Source organism: Apodemus sylvaticus, chromosome 9 (assembly GCF_947179515.1).
Source record: "Apodemus sylvaticus chromosome 9, mApoSyl1.1, whole genome shotgun sequence".
Taxonomy (NCBI): Eukaryota; Metazoa; Chordata; class Mammalia; order Rodentia; family Muridae; genus Apodemus; species Apodemus sylvaticus.
The window spans coordinates 77,872,572-77,891,440 of NC_067480.1; the positions used below are offsets into that span (position 1 = coordinate 77,872,572).

General features: G+C 45.8%; 1 protein-coding gene across 5 annotated transcripts in view; it reads left to right on the plus strand.

The window, feature by feature from the left end:
- The window catches only part of Daam2 (dishevelled associated activator of morphogenesis 2), a 112,361-nt gene that overhangs the window by 60,948 nt on the left and 32,544 nt on the right, over positions 1–18,869 (plus strand). For all 5 annotated transcript variants that reach the window (XM_052191963.1, XM_052191959.1, XM_052191962.1 and 2 more), the window contains exons 2-7: positions 5,476–5,701; positions 8,222–8,311; positions 9,923–9,997; positions 10,460–10,554; positions 14,294–14,627; positions 15,572–15,682. In XM_052191963.1, the coding sequence (XP_052047923.1) occupies positions 5,534–5,701; positions 8,222–8,311; positions 9,923–9,997; positions 10,460–10,554; positions 14,294–14,627; positions 15,572–15,682 (873 nt within the window). In that variant the 5' untranslated portion in view covers positions 5,476–5,533. The remainder of the gene's footprint in view (positions 1–5,475; positions 5,702–8,221; positions 8,312–9,922; positions 9,998–10,459; positions 10,555–14,293; positions 14,628–15,571; positions 15,683–18,869) is intronic.

Sequence of the window (18,869 nt, forward strand, 5' to 3'; positions counted from 1 at the left end):
GTGTCCTCCTCCTAGCTCTGCCCAGACCCACACTGCCAGTCACAAAGTCTTAGAGCTGGCCTGAGGCCTTGGAGTCTGAGCCTGGGTTCCCTACGCCATGTGACCCAGTAAAGCTTGAGAACAGAACACACGAAGCCAAGGAGAGTGAGCCAGCAGCATGTGTCCGTTCTGTTGTACCATGCAGGGATGTGGGGGTCTCACGAACTAAAGGGGGTCGTGGCTCAGTTTTTGCTTCATAAGAAGACCACGGGATGTGAAATGAGATCAGAATACAAATTTGTGTGTCCTAGCTGGGTCTCTGGGCAGCTAAGCACTGGTGACCAGGTGACTTAACAGCTCTTGAAGCTTTTACTCCTTGATTGCGTAATTTATAACACTCCCATGATATCTGTGTCACTATTACACCAGCATGAACGTCTGCTCGGGCCAGTCATGGCAGCTCACAGGGTTCCCTCCTCTACCAGCCTGGATAGCACCAGCTACCTTCCAGCACTGTGAAAGCTAGCCTGTAGGGATAAATTAGCAGGTCAGTACCAGCTAGATTCCTCCAAGTTCTATGGCTCAAGCATGCATCCAGTGCTCTCTACAATAAGGTCTTACCGTCAAGTTCTAGAGGGCCCAGAGCACTGGCAGCATCTTGTAGTGTTTGGGGACCTATGCGACCTCACCAGACAACAACTTCAGAAGAGGTAGCCTCTTCAGGCTCTGGGCTTTTTACTTGTCTGTCGGTTTGTCCGTCTATCCGTCTGTCTGTCATTCTCTCTCTGTATGTTTGTATGCCCACATGTATGTATATACACATATAGCTTCTATGATAGCCAGTTTCCATACCACTCTTCCAAGGGGTCCTCAGTGTTAATCATCCCCCACCCACGTTTCTTTCTCCTTCCTACCCACCCATCCTCCACCCCATTTGACTCATTGGAAGGTCACTGTGCCCAAGATCTCAGCATCACCAGAACAACTTACAGGAAACACAGGAGTCTGGATTAGAGATTCTGCCTCTGTAGAATGCTTGAGAACATTCTGAACTGATCCTGACTTAGGACGTTGGACAGGAAGGCCGAGACTTAGGGGGTTATAACAGATCATGTCCCTGTGCTGTCAACAAGCTTTATGATCACATGATGACCTGACTCCCATGGAGACACAGTTTGGTGGGTGGTTGTTCTTTAATCATTTATTTTGTGTGTGGAGGGGGTACAGGAATGTGGGCAGATATCTGTGCACATGTGTGCATGTACCTGCTTATAGAAGCTGGAGGTCAGCCTGGAATGATGTTCCTTAAGAGCTCCCCAGCTTGTTTTTACCAATTTGACTGGGCTGTTGCCCAGTGAGTGTCAGGGATCTGCCTGTCTCCCTCTCCACTCAGCCATGAATGGCTTCCCATGTGGGTTCTGGGAAGCTGAACTCAGGTCCCTCTGCATGCACAGCAAGCATTATTTTCAACTTACTCATCTTCCTAGCCTCTTAATTACTTCTTTAAAATGACACCATTGATCTAAGGTCTTAATGGGTCTAAAATGAAGATCTATCCCAGTGTCTTTCATACTGTCAAATCGGAAGTATTAGCATTATTCTGTCTTTAATTAAGATCCAGAAATACACACTGCTGAAGGAGGCCTTTCAGTCCTAGGATGTAAGCTGTGCAGTGTGGCGTGGTGAAGGGTCATGGCGTGGGGGTGAAGGTTAGAGGAGACTAAATGGGAACAGAACTAAAAGATAGGAAGTCCTTCCTGGCTGCCTTGGGGTAGAATGTGGGGAGCTGGGGTACTCAGAAGGGGTTGAGGGGAGCCCCTTGGGAAACAGTTGAGAAGGGATTGAGCCAGATAGTGGGAAAGGTTGGGGTGGTGGAGTCCTTGGAGATCTTCAGTCGTAGGCAGTAAGTCTCAGGAAGGAACACTGAAATACCATGACTGTTGACCCGGAAGTATAAAGACAGAGCTGAGGCCAGCCCCAGTCTCGGAGTATGGAGGCACTGCGAGGGTGAATCTCTTCCAGGGTGCTTACAGCTCATAAACGGTGTTGATCATGTGGCTCTGTGTTTCCACAGGAAGGGGCTGCAGTACTGGGGAGGCTTCTGTGGAGAGAAAAGTGGGTCACGATGGAAGCAGGTTCAGCCCCTCTGGCCTGAGCTCAAGTCTGCTGGGTTTCCTTCTGAACTTGCTTCCTGCTGTCCCATGTGGCTTCTTAATTCTGCTCCTCTTTTAAAGGAACTTTAGAATGACATGCTGCTCTGGTCACCTCTCCGCCCAGCCCATAGCCAGTCACTGGGTTCCGCTTTGCTTTCTTTTACTTTTTAATTTTTGATTGATTGATGATTAATTGATTGATTTGGGCTGCAATGCTGGAACTGACCTAGTGTCTTGCATACTAGGTAAACATCCTATCACTGAGCTGTATTCCTAGTGCCATTTGCTATTTGTGTTATTTATGCATAGCATGTGTGGATGTATGGATGCTTCTGTGTGTGTGTGTGTATACATGCACATGTGTGTACACACACACACACACACATGCACACACACATGCACACGCACAGGCACAGGCACACATGCACACACACACACACACACACACGCACATGCACACACACACACACACATGCACACATGCACACGCGCGCGCGTGCACGTGCACACATACACACACATACACACATGCACACACACATGCACACACACACACACACACATATGTGGAGAAGCCAGAGGACAACTTAGGTATTGCTCATGCACCTTCCTACATTTTGGACATACAGTCTCTCACTGGCCTGGAATTTACTAACTAGGATACACTGGCTGGCCAGCAAACCAGCAAATCCCAGGGATCCTCCTATCTCCAAGGTCCCAGCTCTGGGCTCTCACACACAATTCTGTCTGGCAATTTTGCACATAGATTCAGGGACTGAGCTCAGGCCCTGATGCTTGTAAGGCAAGAACTTCACCATCTAAGCCATCTCCCCAGACTCCAGCCCTGGTTTGAATCAATGTGTAATCATTATGTATACCTGTGAAGCATAGGCAATGTGCCAATACATGTCCATCTTATAAAATGATCAGGTCAAGGTAATTAGCTCTCTGTCACCCCAACCCCCCACCATCTCTTCATTTCCTTCTCTAGTGAGTTCAGAGTGCAAGAAAAGGCCAGTTCCTCAGTCTCCATGTTTTGGTTTCTGGAGATAAAACTGAGTGACTCCTGAATTCTGACAGGCAACTGTTCTAAACCTGCCCAGAGACCCATTGAAGGAATGTGCCTCCGGGAAAGGCCAGTCTCCTCTGTAGTGACCCAGAGACAAAAACCCAGCAGCCATGTTGGCCACACCTACTGAGCACCCAGGTTCCCCTGGGATTTTTACATCCCTGGCCTTGTTTCCTCTTCAAAGAATGCTCTGGGGAAGACACTATTATGTCCGCATCTCGGATAGGCACCTGGGCTCTGAGCTAGGAGATATCTTTAAGATCACCAGCAGCCAGTAGTCAAAACCCAGGTTGCCTGGCTTCCAGGCCTCTGCTCTGGCTCTGCCAGCAAGTGGCTGGAGCTAAGAAAGCAGATGAGCATCACTGGGCCTAGCTCCCCACACTTGGAAGAAATCCCACATATGATAAAGGCTATGGCAAGGATACTGGCCAACCACCGCAGTAGTGGTTGTGAACAGCTTGTGTAAACCTGGACCCGTGTGGGTCAACTGTGCCGTATCCCTTTGGTAGAGTCTGGTAGGAACAGAAGAGGAGAGAAGGCTGAGGAAGACTCAGGGTGCAGCAAGGTAAGGAGTGGAAGGCAAGAATAGGGACCACAAGTCCTCCTAGTCATCAGTCTGACCCTCCTAGAGTTCCATCATGCTTAGTCTCATTTCTTCAGCTTCTGGAAGTTTCTTTATATGTTTAGCACTTAACTCAGAGATGCCTTGCTCACCAACTCCCCTTGCATTCACAAGGCTAATGAACTGAAGGAGACTAGCTTCATAGTCTCCACGGTTACCTTCGACCCCATCTGCCTTCAGATTCAGAGCCTGACAAAGACTGACGTGGGACACTAGACATCTCACACACACTGATGGTTAATATTGACTGTCAAGTTGATATTGTCTAGAATTAGCAAAGAGGCAGCTCTCTGGGAGTTGACTGTGAGGGAATATCTACATTGAGCTAACTGAGGTAGAAGAGTCATCTCTGTTCCACAGGCTTTAGTCTCAGGCTGCATAAAAACGAAGAAAACAAAACAGTTGTGTGCTAGCGTTCATCGCATTCCTCCATGATGACTACAGATGTGATGTGACCAACTGCCTCCCAGTCCTGCCTCCGTGCCCTTTTTACCATAAGAGAACAGACCTGCAAATTCCCTTAAGCTGCCTTTATTGAGTATTTTTGTCTCAGCAATGAGAGAGTAACACAAAATGAGATCGTCTGTCTTCGTCATCAGTTGCCAAATCCCATGGAAACTCTCCAGACATCCCTCTTCCCTCATCTGATGCTTTTCCCACCATTGTCCTGGATAGCCTTTCCCCCATTCCAGCCTCTACAACTCTCCTCTTATTCATTGTGAAAGTTCCCAATTGCTTGTCGACTGCTAGTACTGAGCGATTTCCATGGGCATTTCTGGCTGCTTAATAAAGGGCTCTCTATCTTCATTTTTTGTAAACAGGTCATTTTGCATAAGTTGACTTGGACCTATGGGTTGAGTACCCATTTAGTACAAGTATTTTATTACCTATAGAAGTGAAAGTTCCAGAGAGGCAGGAGGTACAGCCTCTGTCTTCAAGGTGCCTCAAATATGTGTGAGATCCAGTGTGTTTAATCAAGAAAAGAACAAGTGTGTTACCTGGTTTTTGTAGACTATTTTATTTAAGGCTTGTTTGAACCTATTTAAAAAGCATATCACAAGATTTATAGAGAAAAATAAAAATGGGATCAGTATTAAAAGGCTCTAGACTGGCAGTTAGTTGAAGTGGTTTGTAACTTAAATGAGAGTTGACAAAGTTAAATCATTAGGAGTCTGGGAGCAAAGTGCTGATCTCTAGAATGTTCTAGAGTTCACAAGTGTCATGTTTGTCTTGTTTATCTTCTAAAGCTTGATTCAAAGGAATGCTTCAGAGTTGGTGTGTCTTAAGTTCCCCAGGGCCTGAGTGGAAAGCTCTCACATTGCAACCTCAGGAATGGAAATCATGAGATAAGGACCTTTGGCCTTGGCCTCCTGAAGGTCACATATTGGGACTTCTATCTTCTTCACTTCTCCAGGGACAAAGAAAGGGAATGGGGAAATGTCCACATCAGGAAGTACTTGCAAGTCTCATGAAGACAGTTGAATAACTCCAGGTGGAAGAAGCCTGAAGAAGCAGAGGGTGTGTGAGACACTGGGTTGAGTTGATGGCCCTCAACAACCTCTCTGATAAGAGTTCTGAAGCCAGAGTGGCCACTGTCCCTACCTGTCTAGCTCTTTCTCATGAAGACCCATTTTCTCTGTCCCACTACCTAGATTGTGCCAATGAGGACCTAAAGTGCCTGCCTGCTGACCACCCCAGCCTGCAGTGACCATGGCCCTCCGCAAGAGGAGTCCCCATGGCCTGGGCTTCCTTTGCTGCTTTGGAGGCAGTGACCTTCCGGAGATTGACCTCCGGGACAGCCACCCATTGCAGTATCTGGAGTTCTCCAGTCCCATCCCGAACACAGAGGAGCTCAACGTCCGCTTTGCAGAGCTGGTGGTCAGTGGGTGAAGGGTCCAGAGGGTGCTGGTGGTGGGAACATGGGTGGACAGTCAAACAGAGAAGGGCAGAGGGTAGGAGGCTGTGTCCCATGTTCTCCACTCCACAAAGCTCTCTTTAGGGGTGAGGTAGGCTTCCCACAGCCCCCTCCTTGTAGAGGAAAGAGACCCTCATTGAGGCAGACATGAAATGGACCCCAGAACAAAGGATCTGTCTCTAATTCCCTTTGGTTCTGGACCAGCCTGGCTGCCATTAGAAAAGGTCAGATCATGAAAAGAGATGTTGAGAACTCTTGACAGCATTCTCTCAGGCAAGGTGATGAGCATGATGTTGAAGCACTGTGGTGTATACTGTCCAATGGCAGCTGTGGGCCACATGCTGACCATCATCCATCAGGACAGAGAGAGTGGGTGGTCATACACAGGGGGTTTGAAGACTTAGTCTGAAATAATGAGCCAGAGGTGGTGGTGGTGGATTTGGGAAGTGGAGGCAGGAGGATCTGGAGTTCAAGGTCATCCTCAGTTACATAGTGAATTCCAGACCAGTCTGAGCTATACAAGAGCCTATCTCAAAAAATAAAAATATAGAAAAAAGAAGAAAATGTAAAATATTTTACTGATCTGTTTTACATTTATTACACGTTGGAATGGTCATATTTTAGGTATATTAGTTGAAATAAAATGTAACATTAAAATTAACTTTGCCTACTTTTTCTCTTTAATTTTTTTTAGTGTGACTAGAACATTTTAGAATATACCATTCCCATTCCATTTCTACCTAACAGTTCTGACCTAGGGGAGAAGTCTTAAATATTCTCTCCTAGGCCATAGGGCTGGCGAGATGCCCAAGAGTGGGTAAGAGGATTTGCTGCTCTCACTGCGGACTAAAGCTTAGTCCCCAGCACCATGCTAAGTGGCTCACAACTGCCTATTATTTCAGGTCCAGGGGATCTGATCCCCTCTTCTAGGCTCCATGAGTACCTGTACTCATTACACACACACAAACACATAGACACACACATAGACACACACACACAGACACACAAACAATATTTTTAAAGTTCTTACTTGATTACAAATATGGAGAAATATTATAGATATTAGTTTTATACCTCCTGTAGATATAACTTTTACTGTTTATCACACTTGAAAATATGAAGATATTATAACTCACATAATATTAAGATATTAATATTATACTTTGTAACCTTAATAAATGTTTTGCTTTTGCTTCTTGAAATCTCATAGTGGGCGTTGGGGCTACAGCTCAGTGGTAGAGCACTTACCTAGCATGCTCAATCCCTAGTATCACACACATAAACGAGATTAGCTCACCATTGACTTGAAAAGCATATAATGTTTCCCACATGGCTTTTTAACTATTTCTTTGATGATCCTTTAACTAGCTCACAAGCTTCAAAGTAAAGAAACTTCCAAAGGAGAGCTTTGGGGCCTGGGCCAGGGTTAGAGTTTAAGGCAAGTCTGTGCTATGTAGAAAGTTCCAGGCCACCTTGGCATGGAGAGTTAGCATCTCTCAAAATGAAGTTAAACAAGGCTGTGGGGATAGTTCACTTGGCAAAGTGTTTGCCACAGAAGAATAAGGACGTGAGTTTGAGCCCAGAGCACCTGTCTAAGATGACTTGCCGGCTAGGGAGGCAGAGGAAGACAGACTTTTAACATAGCAAACTTGGTGAACCTCAGGCAAGACAAACCAAGATAGACAGCCCCTGAAGAACAACACCCAAAGTTGTGCTCTGGTGTACACATGTATGAACACAACTAGGAGTACACACACACACACACACACGCACACACCTCTTTAGAAGCCACCCAGCATGACCAAGCCTATAGAGTCACCAAAGTTACCAAGAGAGTGACCCCAAAATGTGACCACCTCTGAGGCTTGCTCCTCTGATGGAGCCCTGAGCCTTGCATTGCCTCCCCTGCTGTCCTGATGGTGGGACAGCTTCAGGGCAATGCGTTTCCTCTCTTAGGATGGTCTACCCTTTACACTGCTCAGCCTCTGGCCTTACCAACTTTACCAAGCCAGCTTGGAGGATCCAGGAAAATTCGGAGGAGAGATCAATAGACAGGCAGAAGGATGAGAGCTCCGAGAGGGAGGCGAGGCAGATCTACAGGCCGGACAGGGTTATCAATGTCAGGCCTCAACCTAAGGAGCTGGCAGACGAGCAAGCACAGGCTTGGCGAGGGAACAGCAGCAGAGAGGCAGGAACAGTGCAGCCTGGAGCAGGAAAGGGCTTTGCAAAGACAGTGTGTGGGCTGGAAGCAAAGGAACATTGGGAAGAAGCTGGACTTCGCTGGGGCAAGGGCTTAGAGCTTTGCTTCTAGTAGAACAAGGAATGCCTTATGGTGCATGCATTCATGTGTGTGTGTGTGTGTGTGTGAGAGAGAGAGAGGGGGGGGGAGAGACTCTGAGATAAAGATAATAGGCTAAGGGATAGTTTAAGCGTGTTCCCTGGTAGAGCTTCATATTCAGACATGATTCTGCTTGTCTTTGTAGGATGAATTGGACCTCACAGATAAAAACCGGGAGGCTGTGTTTGCATTGCCACCAGAGAAGAAATGGCAGATCTACTGCAGCAAGAAGAAGGTGGTCCTCACTCTTAACCCCTCCTGCTCCACTTCGGTCCCTAGCAGGGGCACACACATGGGCATGCACACACAAACTCACACACACACACACACACACACACAGAGAGAGATGCTTAATTCTTCATTCATTCACTCTTCTTTCTTTAATTCATTCAAGAGCTGGTCTTGGGTACCAGGATCACACTAAAACTCTGAGGACAAACAGTAAAGAAAAAATAATGTAGGCCAGGAAGAGGACTCAGTCAGTAAAGTGGTTGTTATGCAAGCTTGAGGACCTGAGTTCAAATCCAAGCAACCACATTCAAAAAACTGATTGTTGATGCATGCTTGTAATCCCAGTCTTGGCGAGATGGTGATGGGAGACGCCTTAGCACTTCTTGAGATAATGAGCTTGGCTCAGTTGGTGAGCCCCAGATACCAATGAGAGACTTTTGCTCAGACAAATAAATAGGGCAAATGGCTCTTGAGGAAGGGTATGTGAGGTTGTCTGTCCTCTGGCTTCCATATGTGCATGCATACCTACATACATTCACATATTAGTATTTCACACAATATAGCTGAACATCTATACACACAGGTAAGACTCATTTTAAAAACCCAAAGGCAAGAAAAGCCTGCCCATTCCCTCCGGCTTTGAGAATTAGGATTCTCTATTGAACAAACCCATGAGCAGGCACCTGCCAGATCCTCAGGCTGGGTCAGGGTCAGTGAGAAGCTAAGATGAGAAGTGTCACTTCCCTTCTTATGCCTGCTTCCTGACTCCGTGTCCTCAAAGGTCCGTAACCTCCCTGCCTGGGATCTAAGTGTTCTAATACATGAATCTATGGGGGACATTTTCTACTCAAACAACTGTACCAGATAAGTAATTCTTTTTTAATTTTAAAGAAAATGGAATGGGGAGATAAATCACAGAACTATGGGGAACTGAGTTTGATCCACAGATGTAGGTTTTTTTTTTTTTAAGTCATGTGTAGTGGCCAGCACATTTATAACCCCAGGGTTGGCAGAGACCTGTGGAATCCCCTGGGGCTTGCTGGGTAGCTTTCCTAAACCAGCCGACAAACTCTGGGCCAGTGAGAGACCTTGTGGACAGTGCCTAGGGAACAATACCCAGGGCTGTGCTCAAGCCTCCACCTATATGTGTTCACAGAAAAATATAAATTCGTATGACGCTCAGCAACTGTAAAATGACATTTTATTAAGTATAAGCAGAATAGAGAGAACAGGAACAATATTTTAGAGTTTTCGCATGTGGTTTGTTGAAAAAGACCCCTGCAGAGTTTCTGTCCTCTCTTGGTGATCATACAAATCCATATTCATTGTCAATATGTCACTGAGGAAGAGACTGAAACATGGTGGGGGTGGCAGGCTTTGCGATTTCCACAGACTGCCCTTTTGGGCAGGGCTGAAAACTGATCCTTCTCCAGACTTCAAATGATGCTTCCATCTTACCCTATGGATCTGTCCATCAGGAAGGGTCCAACCCTTTGACATTGTGGTACAACTCTGTCATCTACTAATGTGTTGGGCCACAGTTGTAGCTATCCTGAGATACGTGTATCCCATGATCCACAGGGGGGACACTCCTAAGACCATCTTCTTGTTTCAGGAGCAGGAGGATCCTAACAAGCTGGCCACCAGTTGGCCGGAGTACTACATTGACCGTATCAACGCCATGGCCGCGGTGAGTGTCCGCTCTTCCCCTGCCTTGCCTCCACATAAACAGTGGAAGTCCGTGGATCTCCCAACACCAAACCACCATTCCTGCTCTTCAGTGCCAGACTCGCTGAGGCTCAGCAACTGTCCAGTAATTTTGAGATCTTATACAATCCACCTCCTTGGACCTCAGAGTCCCCTTAACTAGATAAACACATATTAACCCAATTGGACGTTGCATATTTGGGGAAAGAGGCTGGGGCAGTAATTTTTGCTATTTCCTAGATACAGAAAGTTAAGTCATAGACCAGAACCTGGTTTCTCCCAGAGTGAGTCTGACTATCATAGTAGAACATTCTCTGAGTCCCCACCCTTCCCAAGGCAAGCGTACCCTCTCCAGTCACAGCCACCCTGTGGTCTGAAAGCTTTCAGAGGCCTGGAAGGCAAGCAGCTCAGTGTGACTTCTGTCCCCTTTACGTGTGGGCCTCAGATGCAGAACCTGTATGAAAGAGAAGATGAGGAGACAGACAAGAGGAGCCAAGTTGTAGAAGACCTCAAGACAGCTCTCCGGACACAGCCCATGAGGTGACTTGGCCTGCTCCCTCTCCTTCACTCCCTTCCTTCCTTGCCCCTGCCCAGGGGATCTGTCATCCTGAGGTTTTGCACAGTACCCTGATCCATACTGGTCCAATTGGCCAATCTTGCAGAATTCCTTACGAGTCCCCCTTTCTCTTCTTGGCTTCGTGGTTCCCATCTCTCTCGCTGGTTGCAGGAAGGCTGTGAATGGGGAAGGAAGATGGTGCAGGGCAATGGACAAGCCTTGGGTCCTGAAGCAGTGGAAAGAGGACTAGTGGGCAGATGGTGTATAATAAAGGACGTTCTGAGAAAGGGCTGGCAGAGCGACAGCTCAGTAAGGAAGGAGGGCGTGGGTTTGAGAAGTCCTCCACACACTAGGGGACTCTACGGTACCATCTACGGTGTGCTCTAGCCATCTGGAGCAGGAGCCAGGCAGGAAGGAAAAGGAAAGAATGGGTGTTCCAAAGGCCACAGGAATACTTCTCCTCCTTCCTAGACCACAGTGGAGAAGGCAAACGCAGCCAAGAGCCACGGGAGTTCCTTGCTTTTGACTCTTCCCAGTGGCGTGGTGGCTTCTTAGATTGGATAAGCCTGCTGTTAAATCCTGAGCAATCTTGCAAATGAGTTATTAGACCTATCTTTTGATTGCATTTTAAATCATATAGACTTGCAATTAAATAAATGATATTCAAAACAATATTTGGTATACACCACTAATTACCCAATTATTTCCTGTATTTTGCTCGTACATATGTTCTTTCTATTAAGTATGTGCTTGAGTTTATGCCCATGATGCATGGTAAAGATGATATATAATAGTATATAACAAAAGCTTATTTTAATTCCCCTCAGTAGGATTCTGATTTACAGAATCATATGACATCAATGCAGAAATTTTGTGAAATACAGAAAGGCATAACATAGAGGGAAAATAAGCATACACTTTGTTAAGTTAAAATGAAAGCATATTCTGTTAATATTTACACAACACAAAATTCACAGAGACACATTTATGTATTAATTATGAATACTGGTTCTGAACTCAATTCATGGCCATTTTCCCAGATCATTAATTATACTACTAAATTAAGGTCTCCATGACTTTTTTTTAAAATGTATTGCCATAGATGTCGCTCACACAGACCAAGATAAAAGCTAAAATCTTGCTTCCTGGTAGTAATGGTTTTAAATAACAGCATAAAAGAGACAAACAAACGGAGTTGAAGAATAAACCAATTCAATTAAAATAGGCTCACAAATATTAAAAAATCCAGCAGATAGTAATGAAAGAGCTTTTTTTAATGCTTGGCTGGTGAATGCTGGCAGCGGGTGTGATAAGCACTATAATCTTGAAGTACCGATGGGTGAAAATGATATTTTGAGATATCTACAACAGCCATAATTTGATATGAAAATAGTGGTGATTTATTGGGGTGACACACACTGTGATTCGGCTAACGGTTCTGTGGTTGGTCACCCACAGTCGTCAGTGACAGAATGCTGATTTTCAGTTAGAGGTTATTCAAGATGAAAGCGTAATTCCCTTTTCCCATCGATGTCTTTGGACATTTCCCAGAGGCTCCTTATGGGAACATAGACTCCAGAAGAAGAGGACCTGGGCTAAATGGTTGTAATGCTAAGTATGGCAGTAACTGCTGTTTTCCACAGGGTCTCCTAAAAGGGAACTTCCCAGCCTTGCTCCCTTGACTCTGAGTTTTAATGGCTCTTCCATGCTGAACTGTTTTCCCGTCTCCTATCAGTAATTCTCTCAATGCCTGGTCTGATTAGAGATGAGTCTTCAGCTGACCCATACTGATTATAAGTATCTTTTCATCACCACCACCCCCTTGGCTATGCAAATGACAATCAGTGATATGTAAATTTAGTATGTAAATTATCTTTATGTCACTGAACCCAAGTACCTGGGAAAAACAACTGAAGGGAGAAAGGGCTTTCAGAGGGTTCAAGTATGTGGTTACTGGGCTTTAGTTCTGGTCCTTGTCGAGGAAAACTCCATGGTGGTGGGAGGGTGTGGCAGACGCTGTTCTCCTCTCAGTGGACAGGGAGAAAGAGTACAGAAGGAAACAGGAACATTGAACACCCTTCTGAGGCACAGTCCCAGTGACATACTTCTTCCAGCTGGCCCTCATCTCCTAAAGTTTATAGAACCTCCAAAACCTGCTTTAGCAATTGGGATCAAACTTTCAACACACAAGTCTTTGGGGGAGATACCACTGTAGGAGCATGTAACAGGGCGGAAGGAAATGTCTCAGTGGGTAAAGTCCTGGCTGGACAAGTGTAACAACCTGGGTTCAGATCTCCAGCACCCATTTCAAAGCCATGCATCTGAAGTCCCAGTGCTGAGAGGCAGAGATAGCTGATACCTCAGAGCTTGCTGGTCAGCCAGGCTGATTTAATTGACTAGGTCCGGATTAACTGAGAGGCAGGCCCTGTCTCAGGAAACAGGGTAGAGGCCAACAGAGGGGGGCACCTGACATTAACATCACACACACACACACACACACACAGACACACACACACACACACATAGGTGTATTTGCACAAACATGAGAACACATGTGCACAAGCACACACACACATACACACACACACTAAAAAGTAAAATACAAATAAAATGTAAATGTAGGTAGACAGGAAAATGAACCTTGAAGAGACAAAAATAAAAATTTGGTTCAAATTGACTTTGTCAACCTTGATCAAAACTTCGAGAAAGTCTTATGCCAGACACTTTATTCCCAACAAATTTAAACACACTATAATTTTTTGCGGAGGGAGGCAGATTTTTGGTGTAATACAATCCCCAGTGCTCATGGAAGTATAATTACATAGATATTTAACTCAGTGTACATGCCACTTCTTCTGAGAAGATGTGTTTTAGAGCTAAGCTGCTTGTTCAAGTTTAAGGATCTTAAGGGCCTAGGCAAGGTTCTACCCTGGTCTTGGTCATAAAGATAGTGTAGGCATCATGTGGGCTGCTAGCTACCTCTGGTCATTTAGACTATTAAGTATATCTGGTCCTGATTGTGAGAGCTTTGGGAGCTCCAGGCTGTAAGAGGATCCCTAGCCATCTCCATGCTGATTGTAGGCGATTCATGTGGCCCCCGCCCAGCAATGGCAATCACCAGGCTGTTGAATCACCCCCAACTCCCAGCATTCTGGATGGAAGCAAAGGTTTTATACCCATTCCTTTGAGAGGACTATCCTGTGTGCTTAACATTCCTTGTGTTCCTGGAGATCTGTGGGCACAGGGATCTTCGTGCAGTGCTTTCTAAAGTCTGGGACTAGAGAGATTAGTCAGCAGTTAAGAGCATTTCCTGCTCTTTCAGAGGACCTGTGTTCTATTCCCAGCACCGAACTGCCTTTAATTCCAACTCCAGGAATTTAATGTCTCTTGTAGCTTCTCATGTCCTGCACATAATGGTATGTACACACACACACACACACACACACACAGAGAGGGAGGGGAGGGAGGGAGAGGGGGGGGGGGAGAGAGAGAGAGAGAGAGAGAGAGAGAGAGAGAGAGAGAGAGAGAGAGAAGTTTTTTTTTTTTTTTAAAAACTAAGTCTTCTGCAAGGTTGGGAGTTTGGGCCTATGCATAAACTACATAAATGAGCCAAGAGGCTGCTATGAGTGGAATGTGGTGATTGGTGTACATATTGGGTCATTGTAATTTGTAAAATGTGTGTGGAATTCAAAAACAGAAACCTCCTTTTGGCCTCTGGTTTAGGTTTGTGACCCGCTTCATCGAACTGGAAGGCCTGACCTGTCTGCTGAATTTCCTCCGGGGCATGGACCACACCACCTGTGAGAGCCGCATCCACACATCTCTCATTGGCTGCATCAAGGCTTTGATGAACAACTCCCAGGGCCGGGCACATGTCCTGGCACAACCTGAGGCCATCAGCATCATCGCTCAGAGCCTGCGCACAGAGAACAGCAAGACTAAGGTTGCGGTGCTGGAGATCCTGGGTGCAGTGTGCCTTGTGCCGGGAGGCCACAAGAAGGTTCTGCAGGCCATGCTGCACTACCAGGTGTATGCAGCCGAGCGCACCCGTTTCCAGGTAGGCAATGCAATGGAAGGTTGGGGCATCAACCGGGGGCATGGATGGGACAGCACAGGGTGAAGGCAAGAGAGACTGAGAACCACATGAAGGAAACTGGAAGGAAGGGACACCTGGTAAACTGCCCTGTCCACTCGCAGAAGGAAGAAAGCACTAAGACCCAGAAGTTTTCCCACAAGTGACATAAGAAATTATACATTCAGAGTTGTGGTCTGGCTTTCAAAACAGATTTTTGTCCTCTTCACTAGACTGTGGGTCCCTGAGGCCAAGACACTGTTTTGTTTCATGTTTTTGTGGCTCTAGTTCTCTGAAATCAGCACCTAGCTCACAATAGGAACCCAGACAAGACTTGTTGTACTGAGTACAATTGGGGAGTGGTCAATACTTTAGGCTTGGGTGAATGCCAAATTTGTGGACACTGGGACCAGTCCTGGGAATGTGGGCCGTGCTAAGCCCCGTTCTTTCGTCTTCTCTGACTGAAGACTCCGCACGTGCCTACTGGCGCATGTCTAAAGTGTCTTAGCTCAGTGCCTGCTGTCAAGTTTCAGTCATTGACCTGACATTGCAAACTGTATTTTATGAGTCAGGCTGTTGGTCTAGCATCACATGTTTGCAAATGAGCAATGAGTCTGTGCAGAAAGTGGCCCCTTTCTTTGCAAAAGATGTAGAGACTAAAAATAGCATCCATGAGGTTGGGGAAGTGGGCAGGAATGGCCATGGACTATCAACAGCTCGTACAGCAGTGGAAGCCGAGCCCTGGGACTGAGTTGTGGAGAGTCAGAGGTGAGATCTGGGGTGGACCCCATAAGCTGGAGAGGCATGATCAGGCAGAGAGAACTGAGACGCTTCCTAGGTGGCTGGAAGGAAGGACAGTAGACAAGGGGAAGAGGCTTCTCTGTGAGCATCCAGAGACCCTTCCCCAACCATTCCTGTCTTCCTATTAGACTTTGCTGAATGAACTGGATCGAAGTTTGGGCCGATACCGGGATGAGGTAAACCTGAAGACAGCCATCATGTCCTTCATCAATGCCGTCCTCAATGCTGGCGCTGGAGAGGTGAGGCCCCTTCCTTTTACTCTTGGACTGTGGGTAGTATGTGAGTTTGAGAGCTTTCTAGGCAAGTGACAGAGAGAAGGACAGAAGCAGCTTGTTGGTATGACCACTGCTGACCTCATCATCTTCAGACACCTTTAGAATTTCTTATGGCCTTCTCTTGGAGCCATGCAAGGATGACTTGCTGGAGTCCTATCTGACTCCACCAAGGACCCAGCCTGCCTTGGACCCAAATCCATCTGGCAGTGGCTGTTCAGTGTGGTGCTGAGGACTGATTCTGACTTTGTTCCACACACTATTCTTTGTGGTTCTAAGTCTGAGAAGGCTCTGGCAGTTTCCTTCAGCATTAGCATGGTGCATTGTGAGCTGGGCACAAATCCCCAGTGAGGACAAAACTGGCCAAGAGAAGAATTAATGGTCTCTCCTTTTCCCTTCTCTTGCCAGAATGCCTTTGTACGTGTGTGCAATTATCATTGCCAAGATTACATCAGGTAGTCTACAGAATAATCTATCCCTAAGACAGTGACATCATATGATTCCAATACCAGCCCTTTATAACTCTTCATTTGTCCTGATCTGTTAGAAATCATGCCATGTCAGGCAAATTTTAAGAGTATAAACCATCTTAGTTACTTCCCTGTTGCTGTGATGAGACACCATAACCAAGGACAATTATAGAAAGGTTTTACTAAACTCATCGTTTTGGAAGACCAGAGTCCATCACCGCCATGGTGGGCAGCACTGCAGTAGGCAGGCACACATGACACTGAAACAATAGCTGAGAACTCGCATGCTGACCAGCAACTGAGAAAAGGAGAGCTAACTGGAATTGGTGTGGATTTTTGAGATTTCAAAGCCTGGGCCCCACCCCCCAGTGACACACCTACAACAAGGCCACACTTCCTAATCCTTCCCAAACAGTTTCACTAACTGGGGACCCATCATTTTAATACATGAGCCTACAGGAGACCATTCTCATTCAAACTACCACCTAGGCTTGGGGCCATATCATAATGCAAAATGCATTTAGTCCAAATTCCAAAATTCCCATAGTCTTTTGTAGTCTCAACAATGTTTGAGAGTCCAAAATCTCTTCTGAGATTCAAGAAAACCTCTTAATTATGACCCCAGTGAAATCAAAAGGCAAATCTCATACCTTCCTCCTACAATGGCACAGAACATGCTTAGGGGGAGTAGGGAATGAGGAAATACTAGACCAAAGGAGACCCAAACCCAGGAGGGCGAACTCCAAATCCTGTATCAGATGTCAAAGGGATTAGATGGCTCTTCCCTCAAGCTCTGCTGCCTGAAACACTCCTCTCTCTCTGGGCTGGGCCCAGGCTTGCTCTGCAGCTCTCTTAGGCAGGCATGCCATGACTCTGGTATCTTCATCATCCTGGGGTCTCAGATGCAAGCTGGGCTTCTTTCTCACATCTTCACACATGGCCTCTCTGGACCTTCATGCAGGGACATCCCTACCACACAACTAGCTTCTGGGGATTTCCTTCACTGGGGAGGAAGTTTTCCCTTTACTCTTTGATCTTTCATAACTCTAAATCCAGAATCACATGGTGGTGTTGCCAAGTTAGGCTGCCTGTTTACAGTGGAACCTGGCCCCCTCCTTGAATGACATTTGCATAACTTTTGACTTGCTGATGCCTTCTAGGACCTCAAACTCTGGTGGGGCTTGTGCTAAAAATCATAGTTTCTACTATGATTTTTAGCACAAGCCTTGGCTCTTACACTAAATTAAACTGTACATTGTGTCTATCTTTGGGCCTACTGGATCTTTTTTATTGTAGACCAGCATAAGAGTGATCAGTAGTAACTATGAGACGGGTTTTTTTGTTGTTGTTGTTTTGTTTTTTATTTCATTCGATATATTTTTATTTACATTTCAAATGATTTCCCCTTTTCTGGTCCCCCACTCCCCGAAAGTCACATAAGCCCCCTTCCCTCCCCCCTGTTCTCCCACCCACCCCTTCCCACTTCCCTGTTCTGGTTTTGCCCTATACTGCTACACTGAATCTTTCCAGAACCAGGGGCCACTCCTCCATTCTTCTTGTACCTCATTTGATGTATTGATTATGTTTTGGGTATTCCAGTTTTCCAGGCTAATATCTACTTATTAGTGAGTGCATACTATGATTGATCTTTTGAGACTGGGTTACCTCACTTAGTATGATGTTCTCTAGCTCCATCCATTTGCCTAAGAATTTCATGAATTCATTGTTTCTAATGGCTGAATAGTACTCCATTGTGTATATATACCACATTTTTTGCATCCACTCTTCTGTTGAGGGATACCTGGGTTCTTTCCAGCTTCTGGCTATTATAAATAGGGCTGCTATAAACATAGTGGAGCATATATCCTTATTATATGCTGGGGAATCCTCTGGGTATATGCCCAGGAGTGGTATAGCAGGATCTTTCGGAAGTGACGTGCCCAGTTTTCTGAGGAACTGCCAGACTGATTTCCAGAGTGGTTGTACCAATTTGCAACCTCACCAGCAATGGAGGAGTGTTCCTCTTTCTCCACACCCTCTCCAACACCTGCTGTTTCCTGAGTTTTTAATCTTAGCCATTCTGACTGGTGTAAGGTGAAATCTCAGGGTTGTTTTGATTTGCATTTCCCTGATGACTAATGAAGTTGAGCATTTTTTAAGATGCTTCTCAGCCATCCAAAGTTCTTCAGGTGAGAATTCTTTGTTTAACTCTGTACCCCATTTTTAATAGGGTTATTTGGTTTTCTGGGGTCTAACTTCTTGAGTTCTTTGTATATATTGGATATTAGCCCTCTATCTGATGTAGGGTTGGTGAAGAACTTTCCCAATTTGTTGGTTGCTGATTTGTCCTTTTGATGGTGTCCTTTGCTTTACAGAAACTTTGTAATTTTAGGAGGTCCCATTTGTCAATTCTTGATCTTAGAGCATACGCTGTGCTCAAAGATCAAGAATTGACAAATGAGACGGTTTTAAAATCTGTCTCCTCTGTCAATGAAATGAGTGCAAATCTCTTCAATCTAGCAAATCTCAGAGCAATGGAAAACAGCAGCCACATTCTTTGCCAAAATATCACAAGCGAATGGTCTCTAAGCCAGATGCTAATATCATGCTCTTATGACACCTCCATGGTCCACATTGTGCGCAGAACTATTAACTTTCCAGCTCCAATGGCCTACTAGGATGGC